The 17,518-nt window shown below is 43.4% G+C and overlaps 1 protein-coding gene across 1 annotated transcript; it reads left to right on the top strand.

Moving 5' to 3' along the window:
• Nucleotides 1-876: 876 nt before the first annotated feature.
• LOC105869619 (binder of sperm protein homolog 2-like) lies at nucleotides 877-17,286 on the top strand. Its single transcript, XM_075993381.1, has 5 exons — nucleotides 877-942; nucleotides 5,093-5,125; nucleotides 13,975-14,115; nucleotides 14,344-14,491; nucleotides 16,838-17,286. Exons 1-5 carry the CDS (start codon nucleotides 885-887, stop codon nucleotides 16,842-16,844), a joined length of 387 nt encoding a protein of 128 aa, XP_075849496.1. The 5' UTR covers nucleotides 877-884; the 3' UTR covers nucleotides 16,845-17,286.
• Nucleotides 17,287-17,518: the final 232 nt, after the last annotated feature.

Genomic DNA, 17,518 nt, shown 5'->3' with positions numbered 1-17,518 from the left:
AGGTGGCCGCATGCGGGGCGTCGCTAAAGCAGCATGCGACAAGACCTCAGCACTGGCGTGCGCCAGGAATGGCAGCGCCCTGCCTTCCCGCCGCCGCCGGAATGCAGAGCCGCCAAGCCCGCCCGTCCTGCGTCCCGGATCGCCCCGGGGCGGAGGACATGGGGACACCCCAACTGTGTGGGGCGCTCATCCTTCCAGCTCTCTCTCCGCACCCCTCTCCCTTTCTCTCTGGGCGCTCGTGCCTCTGCTGCCTTCCCAGGCCCCTCTAGAAAGGTGACATGGAAACAAAAATTCTAAGGTCACCCACGAGGCACACACACAGGAGCTGGGGAGTTGAGTCCGTTCTTTCCGTTTGCTGGCTATCTGCAGGCAGGATGCTTGCCCTCTCTGGGCCTTACCTATCCGACGGCTAAAACTGGCTTGGTCTTTCTCTCTGGACTCTCATTTTTAAAATTATCATCATCATCATCATCATCAAGGGAGCAAATGACATGGAATAGATATGAAAGTCTCAGAGCGGTGGTTCTCAAGCTGCAGTGAGCACAGGACTCATGGATCGAGAGGCCTCATTACAGCGGGTGGCCGGCCCACCCCCAGGCCGCAGCAGCTCTTGGGGGGGCCCAAGGGTTTACATTTCTAACCAGCTCCCCGAAGGGTGGTGGTGCTGGCCAGGGACCACCCTTTCAGAGCAATGCTATAGAACATTCTAAACAAATGTTCCTAATTTTTCTAAGCATCCTGAGATTTAGGGCAGGGAGGAAAAACAACAACGCTATAAAGTGAGTCTGTGAAGGCAGCCAGAGTAGGAGGGGCAGAAAGGGGAGGATATAAAATCCGAGGGGACGTGTGCTAAGGCGCATGCCACCTGCAGGCAGTTGGAGGTGATGAGCAATCTGGCGCGCTGGCTGTCGCTGGCTGTTTGTATGCACAGGCTGGATGCAGGTGAGGCAGCCAGGTGGGTGAAGGGTGGGAGGAGGAGAGGACACAGCAAGAAGGGGGTGAGACAGGCAGGAAACAGATTCTATTAATAGCACATAGAGCAGAGTGGTTGGTGCAGAATGGAGAATTTGGAGAGTCCTGGGTTGGATTCCTGGTTCTTCCTCTCGGTGGCTTGGAGATCATGGGGCAAGTAACTTTGTCTCTCTCTCAGCCTCATCCCGCTCATCTCTAAAATAGTAATAATAATCTTTAAGAAAGAAGGAGCTTATTCTGTTTTGTTTTGGAAAGTTCTCGAAGGTCTGCCGTTAAGGAAGCAAGGTACAAAATAAATAGTATATACACTAAGCTATCCTTTGCATTAAAAAAAGGAGTGAAAGGCATGGATATCTGCTTGCTTGAGTGTTCATAAAACCTCTACAGGTTTTGCAAGAATTACAGCAGTGACCTGTGAGGAGGAGGGCAGTGTGATGGGACAGAGACAGCTGGGAGGAGTTTTATGTTTTCCTCCTCACTTGAAATGGGAATTGCTCCCCAGACAACAAATAAATTCAATGGCGAGCATGTGATCTTGGACTGCTACAGCTGTTGTGAGGATTAAAGTAGAAAAGGTAGGCAAAAGCCCTTAGAGTGGCCATGCCCTCCAGAGGGACACGCTGGAGTCACGCATTGCAGCCAGGTCGAGGACGCTCTGTGCGGGGTGTCTAAGGAAGAGGCTGTTAGGAAGAACCTGTTCCATGACTTGGGCTTCCGGTGGGTGATTTGCAGTGGGAGGCTGAAGGAAGCAAGGATTCACTCAAGATCGGACGCTGTCAGAAAGAGGACCATCTACGACTGGATATCTAAATCTTATCTGTAGGGAAGAAAGACCAAAACCAGAGGAAAGTTCTATCAGTAAAGAAGCAGCCAGGCGTGGAGGCTCATGCCTGTAATCCTAGCACTCTGGGGGGCCGAGGCGGGCGGATTGCTCGAGGTCAGGAGTTCGAAACCAGCCTGAGCGAGACCTCATCTCTAGTAAAAATGGAAAGAAATTAATCGACCAACTAAAAAATATATGTAGAAAAAATTAGCCGGGCTTGGTGGTGCATGCCTGTAGTCCCAACTACTCAGGAGGCTGAGGCAGGAGGATTGCTTGAGCCCAGGAGTTTAAGGTTGCTGTGAGCTAGGCTGATGCCATGGCACTCACTCTAGCCTGGGCAATAAAGTGAGACTCTGTCTCAAAAAATAAAAAAAATTAAAAAAATGAAATAAAGAAGCAGCATTCACTGCTTTTAGCCAAGATAGGAGAGGTGTTGGGTAATTCGTGGGTTGAAGGGGGACCTTCTATTTGCCTGTGTTTACACAAAATTCTGAAGCAATCTGACTTTATCTCATTGTGTCATGATCCCATGATCTCAGATTGCATCATGATCTCAGACAATGCCAGATGATCTGAGGTTATTATTCTATAAGATTTTCTATATTTCCACCAAGAGAACAGCATGGCCAGCTCGGAGTGCTGGGTCAGTAAAATGATAATGTTTGGCCAGGGATGTGATGGATAGAGATGTATAAGGCACAGTGACAGAGGCTCTGCAAGGATTTGATTGTGTTCAGCAATGTTAGTAGATGAAATAAATGGCAAAGGGCCACTTTCTGGTCTGACAGAAACAGCCCAGTCCCTGGAATTAGCCAGAACTGAACTTGAGTCTCGGCTGCACTTGCTTTTGGCTGTGTGCACAAAACACACACAAAAGTATCTCTCTGCTCTTTCATCTGTAAAACTAGGAGAAGATTATGGAGATTAAAGACAATAAAGATGAAAAATTATACAGAGCAGCCATTGTGTTGGCAAAGCCAAGAGCTCCACCACTAGACAAAGCAGAAAACTTGCCCACGAGCATCTCTGCTCCTGGCATTTATTACAAAATATTGGGACCTGGGGCTTTAACCTAAAATGACTGTCACCAGCTGCACTCAGAGCAGGTCCAGCTTTGTGGCCATATCCCCATGAGGCAAGACTGCTGTAGAGACTCAGTTTCTGGAGCCAGAATGCCTCAACTACTTCTTAGTTCTGTGGTTTTAGGCAAGCAATTTCCCTCTCTAACTCTTCCTTTCCTTATAAACCCAAGGGAGATCCTGATAACATATATATATAAATAATATAGATGTACTATATCATAATTCCAATGGCCCATGAATTAGCATCTTTATGTCACAGGTAAAGAAAGCCAAGCACAAAGGGATTGATTCCCTTGCACAGATAAATGGCACTTCCAAGGTGCTATTAACATTGTGTTTATACTTGATTGAGTACCTGCAATACGTCCTGGAAAAAGCATACCCTGACGGTTCGGAACAGTCTGTGAAGTCGTTCTTCTTGAGTTTAAAACTAATTCCCACCGGTTATTAGTTGCATGCCTCGGGGCGAGTTGCCCCTTTGTGCGTTAAGTTTTTGTATCTGTAAAACTTGGAGGTTTAGGATAGGGAGGGAGAGGGGGGTTATACATCCTAATCTCTCCCTCCTAAGATTGTTGTGAAGGTCAAACGAAGACAGCGACTGGAACGTAGCAATCTCCAAGTCAACATTAGCTAATGTTAACAGGCAGCGGTTTCTGTGCGTGGTGCTGCAACAGAGACGCTTTCCACAACAGGGTCAGGATGATAAAAGAGCACAATTTTTTAGGAGAAAAAAAAAATCATGGGGCTGCAGGAAACATTCAGCCTCTGGCACTGAACAAACAGGCTGTTTTCCTGAAATGTGAGCATGTGGATTAAAGCTAGACAGTTCTCTCTGAACCTCAGAATTGGGGAATTTCAGTGAATAAGTGAAAGTTGGATGACACTGACAGAAACAGCCTAGTCCTTGGAATTAGGCAGAGCTGAACTTGAGTCTAGGCTGCACCTGCTTTTGGCAGTGTGGACAAAATACACACAACAGTTTCTCTCTGCTCTTTCTCCTGTAAGACCAGGAGAAGAGGCGGAGTGGGAAGCCTCATGCCTATAATCCTAGCACTCTGGGAGGCCGAGGCGGGAGGATCACTTAAGTTCAGGAGATCGAAACCAGCCTGAGAAAGATCAAGACCCTGTCTCTACTAAAAATAGAAAGAAATTAATTGCCCAACTAAAAATATATGGAAAAAATTAGCCGGGCATGGTGGCACATGCCCGTAGTCCCAGCTACTTGGGAGGCTGAGGCAGGAGGATGACTTGAGCCCAGGAGTTTGAGGTTGCTGTGAGCTAGGCTGACGCCACGACACACACTCTATCCTGGGCAACAGAGTGAGAATGTCTAAAGAAAAAAAAAAACAGGAGAAGATTATAGAGATTAAAGAAAATAAAGATGAAAAATTATACAGAGCAGCCATTGTGTTGGCAAAGCCAAGAGCTCCACGACTAGACAAAGCAGAAAACTTGCCCACGAGCATCTCTGCTCCTGGCATTTATTACAAAATATTGGGATCTGAGGCTTTAACCTAAAATGACTGTCACCAGCTGCACTCAGAGCCGCTCCAGCTTTGTGGCCATATCCCCAGGAGGCAAGATTGCTGTAGAGACTCAGTTTCTGGGGCCAGGTGGATTTACTCGAGCTTATTAAAAGAAAAACCTATGGAATAGGCACCGTTCATATCTGAATAAATGAGATTTTGTGGGTAGATGCACGATCTCCCAATTGGAAGTGTTCATAAGTCATCCAAGATGTGGTACTGTGGACTTTTCCACAACACAACAGTTTGCTACATGAACTTCAACGTACTTTGGAGAGCCATTATGGCTGGACGTAGTGGCTCACACCTGTAATGCTAGCACTCTGAGAGTCCGAGGAGGGAGAGTCGTTTAAAGTCAGGAGTTCAAGACCAGCCTGAACAAGAGTGAGACCCTGTCTCTACTAAAAATAGAAATATATTAATGGCCAACTAAAAATATATAGAAAAAATTTGCGAAGCATGGTGGCACATGCCTGTAGTCCCAGCTACCCGAGAGGCTGAGGCAGGACGATCGCTTGAGCCCAGGAGTTTGAGGTTGCTGTGAGCTAGGCTGACGCCACAGCACTCTAGTTGGGCAACAGAGTGAGATCCTGTCTCAAAAAAAAAAAAAAAAAAAAAGAGCCAGTATTCCGGGAATGGGGTATTTTAGGAGGTGGTTTCATTTTCACCCATTTTTTTTTCTCTTTCAGAATTGATTGCTCATTTACACCCTCCATATATCGGTAAGGAGACCCTCTATTTATTAGTATCTCAAATGTTAGCCTCCACCCCTTAAACAATATTATATTCCTGCCCGTCTCTTGCATTGTCTTGCCATTTGACCCTTTCCTTTACTATTCTTTCCACATGAAAGGCTCTCCCTGGTCATGGCAGCCAAGTTCTATATTTCAAGATCCGGTTCAGTAAACTGTCTGAGACTTCCTCTCCTGCCCCTCGAGAAAATGCTTTCTTCTCCATTGGAATTAACATCAGCATTTGCATGTTGGGGGGTTATGTGTCCATTTTTTTTATTTCTAATGGGCAAATTTTAATTATATATATTTATGGGGTAAAATGTGATGTTTTGATATGTTTTTACATGGTGGAATGATTAAGTCAAGCTAATTAACCTATCCATTACCTCACATTCTTTTTTTGGTGAGAACATTTCAAATCTAACCTCTTGACAATTTTGAAATATGTAATATATTATTATTAACTCTAATCATTGTACTGTGTGATAGACTTCTGAAACTTATTCCTCCTGTCTAACTGAAATTTGTACCCTTTGGAAACGTCTCCCCATTCCCCACTGCACCCACACCCAACCTCTGTAACCCACATCCTACTCTCTGCTTCTATGAGTTCAACTTCTAAAAAAAGCATTTGTGTTTTTTGTTGATTGCTTGTTTGTTAATTTCAGCATCCTTATCAAGGTGCTACCTACATTCCAAGAAATTCACGATTTTAAGTGTATCATTCAGTGTTTTTTTGTTGTTTGTTTATTTGTTTTTGTTTTTTTGGTAAATTTACAGAGAAGTGAAAATATCCCTACAATCCAATTTTAAGACATTTCCATCACCCCCAAAAGATCCTTAATACCCATCTGCATTCACTCCCCATTTGCACCCCATCCCTAAGCAACCACCAATCTACTCTCAGTCTCTATAAATAGCCTCACCCACTCGAAAGAAGAAAAATAGTATGTAGAGATTTACACTGTGAACATTTACTGAAGAAGGAGCATAGGAATTCAATAGAAGAGTGAAGGACACTTCAGATCCCAGGATGAGAAGGTGGGCAGGCAGCATTTGTGGAAGAGATGGGCTGAGAACTGTGAGTGAAGCTGCAATATAAGAGGAGACAGTGTCCCACTGCAATCCACCTTTCCAGTGGGGAAACGTGCAACCCAGGCCACAGGAGTGCACCTAGTCTGGGAAGAGAGAGAACTGGGGAGTGCACTAGGCATTTTTCTGGACTCAGGATCCTATAGCAGGATGTGATTCTCAATCTTGGCTCATGCCAATATTCAGCAACCTAGCAGAGGTGGCTGCCACAGGCATTAATGAGTCTTGGCCATGGGTTGGGGTAATGGGCCTGGAGTGGGAAGAAGCCCCCATAAGCAGAACTGAGAGGCAAGTATGGAGTGCCTTCCAGCCAAGGGCACTGGAATTGAGCTCTTCCCCTCCAAGGGACCCCAGAGTGGGAAGAGATTGTCTGGGGAGCCATGGTTTTCCCAGTTTTGCAGCCAGGGATGGCTTTGCAGTCTAAAGCCAAACTCTGTGTGGCTTCACTGATGGCCCCAATTTGCTCCCTTCATCAAGACATGGGAACGAGCATTGCTGGTTTAGAAGAGTGAAAGGTAGATGGGTCCCACACCCACTCACCTGGCATTTTTGCAATTTGAATTTTGCAAATTGAATTTTTGCAATTCTTTACCTGGGTCAAGAATTCAAAATATTGATTTTAGAAAAGCTCAATGAAATCCAAGAGAAATCTGGAAAAAAACAATGCAAAAAAATCAGAAAATCAACTCAGGATATGAATGAGAAATTCATCAAGGAGATAGATATTTTTAAAGGAAAACACTGTTTGAATGAAAAATGAAAAATTCATTGAAGGAATTACAAAATACAGTTGAAAGCCTCAATAATGGACCAGACCATGTAGAAGAGAGAATCTCAGAACTTAAAGGCATGTCTTTTGAATTAATCCAGTCAGACAAAAACAAAGAAAAAAAGAATAGAGGCCGGGCGTGGTGGCGCACGCCTGTAATCCTAGCACTTTGGGAGGCTGAGGCGGGTGGATTGCTCAAGGTCAGGAGTTCGAAACCAGCCTGAGAGAGACCCCATCTCTACCAAAAATAGAAATAAATTAATTGACCAACTAAAAATATATATACAAAAAATTAGCCGGGCATGGGGGTGCATACCTGTAGTCCCAGCTACTCGGGAGGCTGAGGCAGTAGGATCGCTGAGCCCCGGAGATTGAGGTTGCTGTGAGCCAGGCTGATGCCACGGCACTCACTCTAGCCTGGGCAACAAAGTGAGACTCTGTCTCAAAAAAAAAAAAAAAAAAAGAATAGAAAAGAGTGAACAAAGACTTTAAGAAGTATGGGAACACATAAAGTTATAGAACTTACAAATCATTGGCATTCCTGTGGGAAAAGAAAAACCGAAAAGTTTCGAAAACCTATTTAAGGAAATAAATAATGAAAACTTCCCTAGTCTAGCAAGACATGTAGATATCCAGATATAAGAAGCCCAGAGAACAATAGGAAAATACATTGTAAGATGGACTTCACCATGACCTGTAGTCATCAGACTGTCTAAAGCCAATGTGAAGGAAAAAACTCCTAAAATCAGCAAGAGAAAATCATCACATCACCTGTAAAGGAAACCTCATCAGACTATCAGCAATCTTCTCAGAAGAAACCTTACGAGCCAGGAGAAAGTAGGATCTTACCCTCTGGGTGCCTAATGAAAATAATTGTCAACCATGCCTTTTATATCCTGCCATAATACGCTTCATAAATGAAGGAGAAATACAGTCTTTCTTAGGTACGCAAATGCTGAGAGAATTCATCACCATTAGATTGGTCCCATAAGAAATGCTCAAAGGAGTTCAAACAGGGAAATGAAAGGTCAATGTTCATCATCATAAAAACACATGAAAGAATAAAACTCATATGTCTCATAAAAGAATTACACAAAGGAGGAAGAGAAAGAAATTAAATAGCAACATGACACAACTACAACAAATCCCAAAGACAAAAAGACAGATGAAATAAAGAAACAAAGAATACACAAAAAACAATTAGATAAAAGTTAACATTACGAAAAGAACAAAATCTCACATTTCAATATTAACCTTGAATGTAAATGGATTAAATGGTTCATGTAAAAAATATAGAGTTGTGGAATGGATTTAAAAAATGAACCAATCATATACTGCTTACAAGAAATATACTGCTTATACTTAACCAACCATATACTGCTTACTAATAAAAACACTTATAGGCCAGGCGTGGTGGCTCACACCTGTAATCCTAGCACTCTGGGAGGCCGAGGCAGGCAGATTGTTTGAGCTCGGGAGTTCAAGGACAGCCTTAGCAAGAGTGAGACCTTGTCTCTACTAAAAATAGAAGGAACTTAGCTGCACAACTAAAAATATATTTTAAAAAATTAGCTGGGCATGGAGGCACATGCCTGTAGTCCCAGCTACTCGGGAGGCTGAGGCAGGAGGATAGCTTGAACCCAGGACTTTGAGGTTGCTGTGAGTGAGGCTGATGCCACAACACTCTATCCTGGGCTACAGAGTAAGACTCTGTCTCAAAAAGAAAAAAACAGAACACCACTTATAGACTCAAGGTAAAAGGGTTAAAAAAGATATTCTATGCAAATGGAAACAAAAAGTGAGGAGTAGCTATACTTTTATGGCAGATGAAACAGACTTTAAATCAAAAACAGTAAAAAAAAAAGAAAGAAAAGAAGGTCATTATATAATAATAAGGGTATCAATTCAACAAAAGGATATAACAATGATAAATACATATGCACCCAACACCAGACCACCCAGATTCATAAAACAAGTATTATTAGATTTGAAGAAAGAGATAGAGAACCATACAATAATAGTGGGGGACTTCAACACCCCACTCACACCACTAGACTGATCATCAACACAGAAAATCAACAATAAAACACTGGACTTAAATTGGACAGTAGCACTAACAGACATATACAGGACACTCTATCCACCAACCACAGAATATACACTCTTTCTTCAGCACAGGGAACATTCTTGAAGATAGACCATATGTTAAGCCACAAAACTAGCCTCAATAAATTTTTAAAAATCAAAATATATCAAATATCTTCTCAGAATACAGGATAATAAAGCTAGAAATCAATATGAAGAAGACTTGAAACTATAAGAAACATAGAAGTTAAACAACATGCTCCTGAATGACATTTGAGTCAACAATGAAGTGAAAATGGAAATTAAAAAATGTATGGAAATGAATAAAAATAGAGAGACAACATATGAAAACCTCTGGATTATAGCAAAAGCAGTGTGAAGAGGGAAATTTATGGTGTTAAATTCGTACATCAAAAAACGCAAAGATCACAAATTAACAACCTAATGTTGTACTTCAAAAAACTAGAAAAACAAGAACAAACCCAATAGTAGCAGAAGAAAAGAAATGTAAAAGATCAGAATACAACTAAATGAAATTGAGACCAAAAAAAATACAAAGAATCGATGACACTAAAAGCAGATTCTTTGAAAAAATAAACAAAATTGATAAACTGCTAGCTAGACTAACCAAGAAGAGAAAAAAATCCAAATAATCATAATCAGAAAATAAAAAGGAGACAATAAAACTGATATCACAGAAATTCAAAGTTCATCATAGACTACTATCAACAACTATACACTCACAAACAAGAAAACCTTGAGAAAATAGACAAATTCCTGGAAACATACAAAAAAATAAAACAAAATATCTAGGAATATATTTAATCAAGGAGGTAAAGATCTCTACAAGGAAAACTGCAAAACACTGATGAAAGAAGTTGTAGATGACATAAACAAATTGAAAACCATACCACGCACATGGATCAGAAGAACTAGTATCATTAAAATGACCATACTGCCCAAAGCCACCTACAGATTCATTGCAATCCCTATCAAAACACCAACATCATTTTTCACAGTGAGAAAAACCAATCTAAAATTCATGTGGAACCAAAAAGAAGCCCAAATACTCAAAGCAATCCTAAGCAAAAAGGCAGCTAGGCATCGTGGCTCATACCTATAATCTCAGTGTTTTGGGAGGCCAAGGGAGGAAGATCACTTGAGGCTAAGAGTTTGAAATCAGCCTGGGGAAAATGGTGAGATCCCATCTCTACAAAAAAAAAAAAAAAAAAAAAAAAAAAAAAATGTAATTAGCAGGGAGTGGTGGTATGCAGCTGTATTCCCAACTACTCAGAAGCCTAAGGCAGGAGGATATCTTGGGCCCAGGAGTTCAAGGTAGCAGTGAGCTATGATTAGTGCACTGCAATGCAACCTGGATGATAGAGCAAAACTTTGTCTCTAAAAAATAAAAAATAAATAAATCTTTAAAAAGAACAAAGCTGGAAGCATCATATTACCTGACTTCAAATTATACTACAAGGCTATAGTAACCAGAATAGCATGGTACTGGTATAAAAATAGACACATAGCTCAATGTAACAGATTAGAGAACCGAGGAGGGGAGGCCACGATGGCAGACTAGAAGCAACCTGCACACAGCTCTCCTGGAGAGGACTAAAAGTGGTGAATAGATATGTACCCTCATAAATAAAATAAAATATTATAGCCAGAGTGCTGCCCCTACCCAGCGATCAGATCCATTGCTGCTACCCACCCATCTCCATGGCCAGTCCAAGTTGGGGAGGGAGCAGGGAGGCCAGCCACTCTCATGAGTCCTGGGGGCAGAAGCCACAGGCCCCCACTGCTGCTGGGGCACCTGTGTGAGCCCATAATCGCCACTGCCTGTTGACATGGACAGGGCTGCGCTCAAGCTGGCACCCAGCCAACAAATGCCACCTCCCCTTGAGGACCTCAATGGGTCAGCTGTCGAGCTGTCAGGGCCTTGATCATCATCACAGCGCAAGGACGTGGGTGGAGTTGGAGTCAAGCCAGCCCCTGGCCAACGAATGCTGCCATCTGAGGATCCGAGTGGGGCAGCCCTCAAGCCAGTGCCTGCTGTCAGTCACCACTGCCCACAGGGATGGATGGGACTACGGTCAGGCCACAGGGTTCAACAAATGCTGCTGCCTGCACATCTAACCCACACAGCGCTCAAGCCAGTGCCGCTGACAGTCGCTGCCGCCTGTGGCGGAGGGCTGCACTCAAGCCACACAGAGCGACAAATGCCCCCACCCGTGCATCTGAGTGGGGCGGCGCCCAAGCCAGCACAAGCCATCACTGCCACCACGGGCGTGGGTGGGGCTGTGCTTACGCCAGCACAGACTGGCAACCGCCACTGCCCACAGGTCTGCCTGGAGCAGCTCGCAGGCGGGCTTGGGCTGACGGGCTCTGCGGCCGGCAGAACTAGCTGGAGCATTCGCACACTCTGCAACGCGGGGACTGCCAGTGACAACCACAGGGACTCAGGAAGGCAGCAGTGTTGGGCACTTACAGTGTATCTGCCCATTTCAGGCCGGTCAGTCCCTCAAGTAGCACACAAGAGCATCACTCGGGGACCTCTAACAGTCGTCAGTGCCAATGCAGGAAAAAAGCAATTCTTATACTCTGTTGGTGGGAATGTAAATCAGTACAACCTCTTTGGAAAACAGCATGGAGATTCCTCAACCAACTACAACCGCAACTACCATTCAGTCTAACAATCTCACTGCTGAGTATCTACCCAAAGGGAAAGAAATCGTCATATCAACAGAGACCTGCACTCATATGTTCATCACAGCAATACTCACAATAGCGAAGATATGGAATCAACCTGAGCCCCCATTGATGCATGAATGGGTAGAGAAAATGTTGCATATGAAGGCTGTCTGGAAAATATCCAGCCACTGTGACTACAACAAGAATGGTTGCATGGCTGGATACTTTCTGGACGTGTATTAATATACACGCAATGGAATATTACTCAGCCATAAAAATAATGAAATCATGTCTTTTTCAGGAACATGGGTGGAACTGGAGGCCATTGTCTTTAGTGAAACAATTCACACACAGAAAGTCAAGTGTTGCACATTCTCACTTATAAGGGGGAGCTAAATGATGTGTACGCATGGACATAGATCACGGAATAATAGTCATTAGAGACTTGGAAGAGAGGGAGGGCATGAGAGGGGTGAGGGATGAGATATTACTTAATGGGTACAATGTACATTATTCTGGTGATGGATACACTAAAAGCTCAGACTTCACCACTGTGCAATATATCCATGTAACCAAACTGTGCTTGTATCCCTTAAATTTATACAAATAAAAAATTGAACTTACAAAAGCATAGAGTGGAATAATGGGGACCAGAGTCTGGAAAGGGTCATTGGTGGGTGGGGACAGAGGAACGTGTCAAAGAGAAGATTGTTAATGGGTACAAAAATATAGTTAGATAGAAGGAATAAGGTCTAATATTTGGTAGCCCAATCGGGCAACTATATAATAATTTATAATGATAACAATTTATTGTGTATTTCAAAATAACTAAAAGAGTGGAATTGGAATGTTCCTAGCACAAAAAAAATGGTAAATGCTTGAGGCATTGGATACCCCAACGACCCTGATTTGATCATCACACAAAACATCACATGTATACAGATGTAAAACTATTATGTATCCATAATAATTTTTTTTAGTTTTAAGAAATTTTTAAAATATAAGAAAGGGAAGTTGTGAGGAAGTTGAATACAAATGGATGTAGCTTTGTCTGGATGTTCCAGAAAGTTTCATGGAAATTCTCATGTAAACTCAACGTAAGAGGAGAGTCAACAAGCAAAAGGGGTGAGGAGTTCCCGCGTAACAAAGAAGGTTGTGTCTGTAAACCCCAAGGCAAGAAAAATGGTGGCCCACTGGGACATTTTACAAGGTTTGAGCAGAGGGAACACAAAGAAGGGTGATCCAAGGTGAGACCAGAGTTGTACTTGAAGACCAGACTAAGTATGGTATGGAATAATAAGCCATTTCAATGGTGTTTCTCATACATAACAGCAATGGGACATCAATGGATTAATGGCAGTGCCACATTAGTAGTTAGGAATAATTGGCTGAGTGTGGTGGCTCACACCTGTAATTCTAGTACTTTGGGAGGCTGAGGCAGAGGGATCACTTGAAGCCAGGAGGTTGAGACCAGTCTCTTCACAAGAGAAAAAAAATAAAAATTAGCTGGGCATGGTGGCTCATGCCTGTAGTCCCAGCTACTCAGGGGGCTGAGGCAGGAGGATTGCTTGAGCCCAGGATTTCAAGGCTGCAGTGAGCTGTGATCACACCACTGTACCCCAGCCCAGGTGACATAGCAAGACCCTGTCAAGAAAAGGAAGGAAGGAAGGAGGGAAGGGAGGGAGGGAGGGAGGAAGGGAGGGAGAATTCTCCCTGGAGCATGAAGAGCAGGTGAAACAAATAGGTCAGGAACATGCAGAAATAAGTTATTGCTGTAGTCAAGGCAAGGCAAGAGGATGGGTGGCGATTAAGTACAGGAGGGAAGTGGGGAACTTTTAGAGATATTTAGGAGGTAACTTTGGCAGGCTAAGAGATGTATCATTCTAGGAGAGAGGGAGAAAAGAGACTCTAGAAGACTCCAGAGTTTTGGCTTAGGAAAATCAGGTGTGCTGTCGCTAGAGGACTTCCATTAAAAGGAAGCCAGCGATTCCAGCCTGCTTCCAGCTCTGGGTTGGAACAAGGCTTCCTTTGATATCTCCTTATGTCTCTGCCACTTGCAGGAACGGCAGCCAATGCACCTGCTCCATGTGGACATAGCGGTTAAGGCTGAGCACGGTGCAGATCACTGGAAGGGGCATCTGAAAGTCAATTGCCTTCGTAAGCTTGCCCTACCCTTGGTGTGTGTTGTCTTTTCCAGAAATTTCTCTAGAAGCCTGTGTCTTTCCGTTTATCTATAACGATGTCGTCTACTACAATTGCATCTCAGTCCACAGTGACTTTGACTGGTGTTCTCTTGACAAAATATTCCAAGGCAGGTGGCGCTACTGCAGGGCAAGCGGTGAGTATCCTGAGCAGCCTAGGATGGGCTGTCTGGGAGGCCCAGGACCTGGCTGCGTGGTTGATGGTGGCAGATAGGCTTGAGTTCAAATCCTGACTTTTCTACATAACTTGAACTTGCGTGAAAACAATCGAGTGTGGTAGAAAAAGCATGCTGCGCTCCTGGTTCAGCAACGATCGCTCTTAAGACCGTGTTCATCATTCTCCTTCTGCACCTCCTTGTCTGCAGATCCCCCCCAGTGTGTCTTTCCCTTCTCATTCAGAGACAAACTCATTGACCATTGCACCAAGGAAGGCTTTATTTTGAATCGGAGTTGGTGTTCATTGACCAAAGATTACAACAAAGACAAGAAATGGAAGACGTGCTCTCCTCTCAAGTAAGATGGCCGGGGAAGGGTGGAAGGGGGGGTCTTGTGGATCTCTTAATGTGGGAACACTCTGGATCAGGGGTCCTCAAACATTGTAAACAGGGGGCCAGTTCACTGTCCCTCAGACCATGGAGGGCCGTTGGAGAGTGCGGCGCACATTCCACACATGTGCACTGTGGGCCCGGGACGAGTCGGCTGCTAAGCAGGACAGGCAGCTGCGGCAAAAACACCCGGCGGACCAGATAAATGTCCTCGTCGGGCCGCATGTGGCCGGCAGGCCGTAGTTTGAGGACACCTGCTCTGGATTCATGAAAGGGGAAGCTTGGATCTAGATGATCTGGTAACGGCTTAGAGCAGGAGTTAGCCAACATTTCTTGTGAAGGGTCTGATATTTAGTAAGTATTTTAGGCTTAGCGAGCCATATGTCTGTCACAAATACACAATTCTCTCCTTGTGGTGGCACAAAAGCAGCCAAAGGCAAAACAAAAATGGGTACTGGCTGGGCTCAGTGGCTCATGCCTATAATCCTAGCACTCCGGGAGGCCAAGGTGGGAGGATTGTTTCAGCTCAGGACTTAGAGACCAGCCTGAGCAAGAGCGAGACCCCGTCTCTACTAAAAATGGAAAAATTAGCCGGCCACGGCAGTGCACACCTGTAATCCCAGTTCCTTGGGAGGCTGAGGCAGAAGGATCACTTGAGCCCAGGAGATGAGGTTGCTGTGAGCTACCATAATGCCACTGCACTCTATCTGAGGTGACAGAGCAAGATTCGGTCTCAAAAGAAAGGGGGGGGGGGAGGTATATTATTTGGGTCATGAATCCACAGAAAGACCAGACTTCACTACTATGCAATATAGCCATGTAACAAAATTGCACTGGTAACACTTCAATTTATACACTTTTTTTTTAAAAAAAAAGTAAATGTGACTATGTTCTAGTAAAATTTTATCTGTGGACCCTGAAATTTGAATGTCATGCAATTGTCAAGTATCAAAAAATATTGGTCAAGATTTGCTTTTAAAAGTTAGGCTAATAGAAAAAAAAAATATTGGTCACCATTTATGCATTTATTTGGGGGTCAGCCATTTAAAACTGAGAAAAGAATTAGCTCCTGAGCTGCATAAAGATAGATGTGTTATTTCAATGATTAAATGCTCATTTAATCATTGAAATAACACATTAATACAGGGAGTAATTTCCTCTTCTCCTTCTACTCCCTTTCACAGCAGAAAAACAAACTAACGATTCAGGATGTGCTCTTCCAGATTCATTCCCTGCATTTACACTTACGTATATGTTTAGAAGTTCATATCAAACATAAATGAATTATACTATCCCCTGTGACCTGACACTTGATCTTCATTTAATATATATTATATAGATTTTTCTGTGTGAAATATAAATAATATGTGTTTATAATATAAATATTACCATTCCCTATTTTTTTTTTTTGAGACAGAGTCTCACTTTGTTGCCCAGGCTAGAGTGAGTGCCGTGGCGTCAGCCTAGCTCACAGCAACCTCAAACTCCTGGGCTCAAGCAATCCTCCTGCCTCAGCCTCCCGAGTAGCTGGGACTACAGGCATGCGCCACCGTGCCTAGCTAATTTTTTCTTTATATATTATTTATATATTAGTTGGCCAATTAATTTCTTTCTATTTATAGTAGAGACAGGGTCTCGCTCTTGCTCAGGCTGGTTTCGAACTCCTGACCACGAGCAATCCTCCTGCCTAGGCCTCCCAGAGTGCTAGGATTACAGGCTTGAGCCACCGCGCCCGGCCACTATTCCCTTATTAAAGTATAATTGGATTGTTTTAAATATTTTAATACTGTCATGACCAAGTGGGTACCTTCTATGTTGATCTTGGAGGAAATGTTTCGGTTGGTGTTTTTTCACCCCTATTAGAAGAGTTGAGTAAAATCACAGAGTCAGAAGATGTGATGATTTTCTGTGTGTGTGTATAAAATTTTAAATCATTCCAAATTATCCTCTATCTATATTATGAGACTGCCTGCTTTAGACAACTTTTTTAACCCTGAAAATAATCAATTTAATGAATGTTGTTCAAATAACGAACTTAGTATAACTTATGTGGTCATTAAAATAATCAATAATGGCATACGCAATTTGAGAGCGAGAGAGAAATATTTATACCCTTCTCAGACTACTCATCTCTCAGGCTCCTACACCCGTCTCCAGCTCTGTCTACTCGCACTGTTTAGTTCTGGGGGTAGACCAGATCTCCCGTCAGAAAGGAAAATAAATTATCCACCAGGGTGATTGACAGACTGTGACAGGGACGCTTGCAGATGGCACATGATGACACCAATTCCAACCTCTCTTTTTTTCTCCGCAGTTCTTAGATAAGTCTTGGTGTTCCCGAAGAGACGGAAGTTACAGATCCATCGTCTGCCTGTCAGAACAGAATTCTATCCTTTCCCATCCTGAACATTGTGATCAATAAAGACTTGGTCTCCTTGCCATGTGGACGGCTCCTTCCCTTGAAAGGAAGGCACAGCCAGCGCTCAGTGGGGACCAGCACAGCGCTGACCATGTAGGAACCCAGCAGGGCATGCGCAGGGAGGAATTGGGGGACAACCAGTAATTGTACACATGTATGGGGTGCAATGTGATGTTTTGATACGTGTTTGCAACATGGAATGGCCAAGTCAGTATAATTAACAAAACTGTCACCTCATATAGTTTTCATTTTTTGTAAAAGATCCTAATGAATTGCTAACAGTATAATCCTTGGCAAGTTAAAGAAACTCTCAGAGTGGATTAATAAAATGTGGTATATATATATATATATATATACCATGGAGTACTATTCAGCTATAAGAAACAACAGTGATATAGCACCTCTTGTATTTTCCTGGCTAGAGCTGGAACCCATTCTACTAAGTGAGGTGTCCCAAGAATAGATAAACAAGCACCACATGGACTCACCAGCAAATTGGTTTCACTGATCAACACCTAAGTGGACATACAGGAATAACATTTATTGGGCATCAGGCAGGGGGGAGGGGGGATGAGG

The sequence above is a fragment of the Microcebus murinus genome, chromosome 16, assembly GCF_040939455.1.
Source record: "Microcebus murinus isolate Inina chromosome 16, M.murinus_Inina_mat1.0, whole genome shotgun sequence".
In the NCBI taxonomy this organism is placed as follows: Eukaryota; Metazoa; Chordata; class Mammalia; order Primates; family Cheirogaleidae; genus Microcebus; species Microcebus murinus.
The sequence above is the reverse complement of the archived record's forward strand: the minus strand, read 5'-3'. Positions and strand labels throughout refer to the sequence as shown.

Coding starts and splice junctions, on each gene's coding strand:
- LOC105869619 (XM_075993381.1), top strand. CDS start 885: ATGAGCAATCTGGCGCGCTGGCTGTCGCTGGCTGTTTGTATGCACAGG. Junction 943..5,092: donor TATGCACAGGCTGGATGCAG/GTGAGGCAGCCA, acceptor TTTCTCTTTCAG/AATTGATTGCTCATTTACAC. Junction 5,126..13,974: donor TTTACACCCTCCATATATCG/GTAAGGAGACCC, acceptor TGTCTTTTCCAG/AAATTTCTCTAGAAGCCTGT.